Genomic DNA, 6,519 nt, shown 5'->3' on the forward strand with positions numbered 1-6,519 from the left:
TGGATATAGGTTTGTCAAACCACGTTAAAATGAGTTTGCAATTTCTCTCCCTATACTTTTTAACTTTAAACACTTTAATTATATTGTTGGTTAATCATGTTTATTATGTTAAATTGAATTAAATTGTATTATTTGTTAGTATTAGTGAAACACCTTATTCAACTCTCTTAGGTGTTATTATTGTCTTAATCCTAAAATAACAAAAAGAGATCAAACTTGAGAGAGGATTTTGTTTTCAGTTTGGATTTGTGTTTTTATATGATTTTTTAGGTTTTTTTAATTTACAAATTATATTTTTGAATAAAAAACACTATGTCTGATTTTCCGGTTCGGTGGTTGAAAACTGGAAAGGTCTATGATGCATTGCCTCCTCCTTTTTTTTTTGAAAAAATTAGGGACAAATAACATGTTGTCCGTTCTATTTGCAAACAAAAAAATTAAAGGCTCGTGAGCACAAACCTGACTTGCTAGGCTTGACAATGTTTGAACTTATTTTTCTTTTTAATTTTGTTTTATTGTTTAATTGATATATTTTTATGTGTTTTTTATTTGAATTAAATTTTTTTTATTTATATTTAAATTGATACTCTTTTTTATCATTTCTTAGATTGTGTATTTCATTTTTTTAAAATTGCGGGTTTTTTAATTATTTTGTACGTATTTAATTTTTTAAAGAGATTATTCTAATTTATTTATAATTTTTGTATTTTATTTTTTATTTTCATGATGTGTTTATGAAAATAAAAATTATTTGTTGTTGGTAAAAAAAAAGTAACATTTAAGACAAAAAAAAGGTGTAGTAACATTTAAGACAAAAAAAAGTGTATGAAAAGTTGGGGTTAAATGTCATATTTATCTATATTTTACTTTTATGTGAATGATTTTATCATTTTTTTTTATTTTAGAATTTGATTGACATTAACAATTTTCTTTTAGTTTATTTGTTCATACATCTTACTTTTCAATTAAAAACAATTAAAAATCATACATACTGGCAACAATCCTATTTTTATATTAGTTAAAAGTAATTTGAGATTTATATGACATTAACAACTTTTTTTTTATTTCACATTCACATTTGCATTTTTTTCTTGAAGTAAAAAAAACAAGTTATCTATACCAACATATTTATATTTTTACATTTAAAAAAATTATCCAAACTATACCTAACTAACTAGTAATAAAGATAACGTGTGGCATACATAAAAAGTGTTTAAGATTGTTGTACATTACTTTTCAAAATATTTTTTTTATTAAAAACATATTAAAAAAATATTTTTAAAATTTATTTATTTTTAACATCAATACATTTATTAAAAAAAAAAACAATTTCATATTTTTTCAAGAAAAAACTACTTCCATACAAAAGTTATGCGGAACGCCTCATTGCCAGTGCAGAATAAGCATGTACGAATTAGATAATCAAGCTAACAAAAATCTATTGTAATTAGCAACCGTACTATCGTCATTTTCTTAAAGTTCTACATCATTAAAACTATAAAGGTGGCTCAGTTCGAAAGATGGATTTTCCAACAAGGCAGAAACAGCGATGAACATACAAAACAGATTTTTCCTTTTCTGTGTTTTTTTTTCATGACCATTTTATTTCCACGGCAGAGCAAATGCAAAAGAAGTAGCGTCCACTTGCCAAGTAGAGACAAAACAAGAACAGGTGAAACAATATGAAGCCCAAGTCAGGCATCGGTTGCCTTATCCTTCTCAGCAGTTTTTCCTTCTTTGCTGATATGCAAGACCTCGATCTTTTGAGCAACATCATCAGCTGCAACCTTCACTTTCCCAGTTGGTCCATTCCCAGGAAGAGAATCATTCTCATCATGACTTGCTGGGCTGAGCTGCCATATTCTGATGGTTCCATCTTCGGATCCTGATGCATAAGACTCCCCTCCAGGTGAGAATCGTACGCAATGAACAGGACCATGGTGACCCTTGTTGCATCCTGCATATAGAGAGCACGAGCAAGATGATGGTTATAACTGAAACTTAGAACATCAGCGAAGTTTCTCTGAAGAATTCGTGGCCATATATGGGCCATCAACCAACAGTACTACTAATCATATATTCAGCTCAGGTCCATCATTTTCTCGTCTGGTTGAAGACTGGTAAAAGAACATGCAGGTCAAGGCATTAGCTAACAACAGATATTCTGGTAGAAAAACTGCATTACGTTGCACCTCAAAAACATAAATTAACAAACAATTTTGACATAAAAGTTTCATGGAAGTCGTTTCTGAAATCTAAATTTCCCATTCAACAAGAATATACAGCACAGAGATTCAAACCAACTTTTTGTGTTTAGATGTTGAACTTGTTTCTTCAAAAAAAAAAAAAAAGTTGGAGCAGTTACACATACCAATCTGTTCTCCAGTATGGAAATCAAACACGTGGATCCACATGTCTTCTCCTCCAGCAACAAACTTATTACCAAATTTTGGTTCCAATGAAGCTGATTCCACATTGCATGGCATGTCATAGCTTTTCACCAATCCAAAACTGGAAAACAAAAATGAGAAATGTTACAAGGCAATTCCTATGAAATAACCAAGGTGCAAAAGGAAGAATCCAAACCACAACTTACTGATTTGCATCCCAAAATTTAACCGTAGATCCGTCAGCAGTAGTTATATAACGACCATCCTGACTCACTTCAGCACTTGTTACAGGTGACTTTGTTTCAAGTGTTTGAACAATTTTGCCACTTCGTATGTCCCATAACCTATAGAGTCAGCAATCAAATTAGAAGGAGAACAACAATACAATGATGAGTCGAGGAAAGACTTCAGTACCAATAATACATCTATCAATCAAGAAGGGCTACCAATATATATATATATAGCCCTTCTTGAACACACTTTCCAATTAACCACTCAAGGTGAAAACAAAGACAATTAATTAACTGCTTTTCCTTCCATGATGATAACAATAAAGTAGAAGAGGGATTTCTGTACCAATAAATAAATAAAGCACATCAAATTAAGTTCAGTTCACATAACCCCAAAAATTTCTCCTATTTTTTTTATCATCTTATTTTTTAAGAGTATATGTCCACATGGCTCTAAATTGAACCAAATAATGTAAAGAAACCAACAGCAACTTTCATAAAAGTTTTCTTGTTAAAAAACAAAAACAAAAACAAAAACCAAAATCAGATAACTATTACAAGTACCTGTCTGTAAGTATGTGACAAGCTTGTGTTCACATATCCCATATCTTTAAAAAGCACTAAGCTTAATGACACACACCGCATATTGATAGTTCATTATGAACTAGAATCTCAAATATAACAGCACAAATTACCCTGGTTCAACCAATCAAACAACAAAGAGCAGCCACAAATGAAAGCAAATAATTATACGACATCACATGGGATCAGGCTTGATCATTTATTACTGTCCATACCTCACACCACCAATATCAGCACAAGAACTTAATATGGTCTGATCACTGTGAAGCCACGCAACAGTTCTGATTGAACCTGGTGAATTGTCAACTTCTCTTGGCGGTGCATCTGGACGATTCAAGTCAAATATACGAAGAATTTTCTCAAATCCACCAGTAAGTAGAAGGTGAGTATCCTGCACAAAGGACAACTTAGATATTGGATGCGTACAGCAGAAACAAAGGAGAATGCCATAGAAACAGATACATATTTTCACTCAGATTTTTTTTTTATTATTATTAATGTTTAAACTCACCTAAATGATTGCATAATAATGCAAATAATACAAAGGAATCAGATTATACAAATCCAGAACCAAATAATATATTTCTAGAAAGGAAAAATCAAACGGTGGATATAGAAAGCAAAATCAAATGGAAGTGATACAAATGAAGGAAAGGAGATCCAACAGCAAAAATCAAAGGTTACATACAAGTTAATTGAAAGACACTACAACTGAAGCTACCAACTTATAATCTATCTCAAACTAACATGTCTTAGAACTTAGGTGCACCAAAATACAGAAAGAACAAAAAGGAAACACAACCAGAACAAGGACCAGGCCCATAATGTCAGGCAAGAAACCCAATTCAATACTCCGCTGAGAATACAAACTTGGTAAATGTATAAACAATCAGCTTAATTGAATAATTTTAACAGCAATTGAGACAATGTTGAAACTTTTGAAGGCACTTTCAAACAAATATCAGAAAACAGCATCGTTAAATTGCTACAATCATTTGGAATTTGGTTTAAGCATCTCCTTTTGATGGATCAATTGCATGTTGACTCCTCTTACATTGAATAGCATGTCACTCTGTCATTAAATGTGAAGACTATGACAACTTGGACATTTAAAGACTGATAAAAATGTTCCCTTCTTGTACTATTGACAAAACAATGCCTTCAATAATGAAACATTAGAAATAAACAAAACAAATCAGGCTCAAGAAAATAAAGAAGTAATAGAATAGAAGCAAAATTCAATTCTACCTCTGAAAATGCGCATGCTCGAACAATATGCTTATGCTCAAAAGACTGTAATTCATCCCCTGTCAATGCGTCCCACAATTTCCTGCAAACAATATACCAGACATATTATAGAACCTCTCTAAATTGATTGAATTTATGATATGTTGATCATTTCGCATCTTTCCACTTGCCACCATGTGCACAAACATGAGAGAAAGAGAGAGGTGTCTTAAAAGAAAATTGCCTAAATAAGGAAGTATACAGGTCACTTGGAAAGGAATACATAAGTCAATATATATTCATGAATTTCAAAACATAAAAGGAAGGAACTTAAATAACATACGCAGAAAAATCAGCGGAGCCAGATGCTGCACGCAAAGCATTAGTGTCCAGGCAGCAACTCCACACTGCACCTTTGTGCCCTTCAAAGGTTCCAATCCAATCACCAGTCTCCCCATTTCTCAACATGGGACTCGAATCTGAATTTCAAAGGATAGTGTTATTTTGAAGTGAGGAATTACAAGGTCTCAATGAATAGAGGTTCAACCCCAATTTTCAGTTAACAAATGAAGAATCAATCATTATGCAAATCCTAGTTCAGTAATTTCATCACTACATTCACATTAGCACAAAGAGACAATAAAATGATCCACAGTCCTTTGAGGTTATCTTGCATTTAGAAGAAGTGGTGGAACAAGGGATAAACATAACGACTATTTGATTCTTTGTTGCCATAGTAAATAGGAGAAATAACAATGATCAATGTTGAAACCTCGATTCCCAATCTACAATAACAAAAAGATCACTGATTGACTATCTAAAATACAATTAAATCAGTATCAAATTCACATCTTACAGCAGTCAACAAAACCTAGACCAAGCTTTCAACTAAATCAGATGAATGTAAGAACAATTCAAATTTCAATGGCATAAGTAACAGAAATGAAGTAACAACCTTAATGACCAATGACTATTCAATGGAAACCCAATTGCTTAACGGAATCCAAAATCACAGTTAACAACAGATACCCAAATGAAAATGGATAAAATTCACTGCTTAAAACAATAGCAAACCTTAAGAAAAATAAAGAGAGAGCAGGCATACCCTTGCTAGCACTAATGAGAAAGAAGCCATCAGGGGTGACAGGACTGTAAAACAAATCCACAACAGGACGTGAATGTCCATGGCACACTAATGGCACAGCCACCTTCTTCTTGTCCATTTTGCCCCTCAGCAACAACAAACCCCAAAAAAACCCTAATGGATCAAGAATTCCAAGAACCCAAAACGAGAGAGAATTACATAGACAAAAAAAAGCACTGATACAAAACCCAATTCACCTATTTAAACTACACAACAAAGTTTGACGTCAGAATTAATCTCCTTTTCTCTCTATATTGCAGGGAATGTTGCTGGCTAAAGCTATGATTTACTCTTGTTAAGGCTATATAAATTGTTTTCTATGAAACAGAGTTTTAGTGATATATTAAAAAAGAAACAAAAATCAAATGAAAATAATAAAAAAAAAGATAGAGAACTACTACTATGTGAGGGCTAATCGCAGAACACTTGAACTGGATAGGGAGTGGATTTATAGGGTTGATTTCCCCCTTTCTTTTTCGTTTTCCTTTTGGTCCTTTTGCATTAAGGCTCTGCTTCTCTTGGAAATATAAACTCAACCCCCTATTATTCCTACTATCTCCTATTTAACCCACACTCAACACTATATTCATGTCAGCAAAATTTGTAATGCAGATAACACTATCATTATCACGTCATCAAGATTACAAGCAATGCATAATTTATAAGAAAATATATAATCTAGTCTTTTTAGCTGAGGATTTTTTTAAAAAGAGATTTTTATTTTAAAAAAATCATTTGAAAAGAATTATCAAATGATTCTTTAATTAAAAAATGGAGCATAGAATGATATTTAATAAATTAAAAAAAACATGTCCAATGTTAGCATAAAGAATTTAGATGTTATATTCAATAACAATTATCACTCTACACTTTTATGAAAAATATATCAAATTTTAAGAATGTTTTAGATTCAAAAATAAATTAAGAAATGATGATGAAGATGATG

General features: G+C 31.7%; 1 protein-coding gene across 1 annotated transcript; it reads right to left on the reverse strand.

Annotated features, from left to right (window-relative positions):
- Nucleotides 1-1,419: 1,419 nt before the first annotated feature.
- LOC133672350 (uncharacterized) lies at nucleotides 1,420-6,000 on the reverse strand. The gene is made up of 7 exons (XM_062092740.1): nucleotides 5,535-6,000; nucleotides 4,773-4,908; nucleotides 4,451-4,532; nucleotides 3,418-3,593; nucleotides 2,597-2,734; nucleotides 2,372-2,511; nucleotides 1,420-1,957 (listed from the first exon to the last, which is right to left on the reverse strand). Exons 1-7 carry the CDS (start codon nucleotides 5,650-5,652, stop codon nucleotides 1,695-1,697), a joined length of 1,053 nt encoding a protein of 350 aa, XP_061948724.1. The 5' UTR covers nucleotides 5,653-6,000; the 3' UTR covers nucleotides 1,420-1,694.
- Nucleotides 6,001-6,519: the final 519 nt, after the last annotated feature.

Source organism: Populus nigra, chromosome 1 (genome assembly GCF_951802175.1).
Source record: "Populus nigra chromosome 1, ddPopNigr1.1, whole genome shotgun sequence".
NCBI classification, from domain to species: domain Eukaryota; kingdom Viridiplantae; phylum Streptophyta; class Magnoliopsida; order Malpighiales; family Salicaceae; genus Populus; species Populus nigra.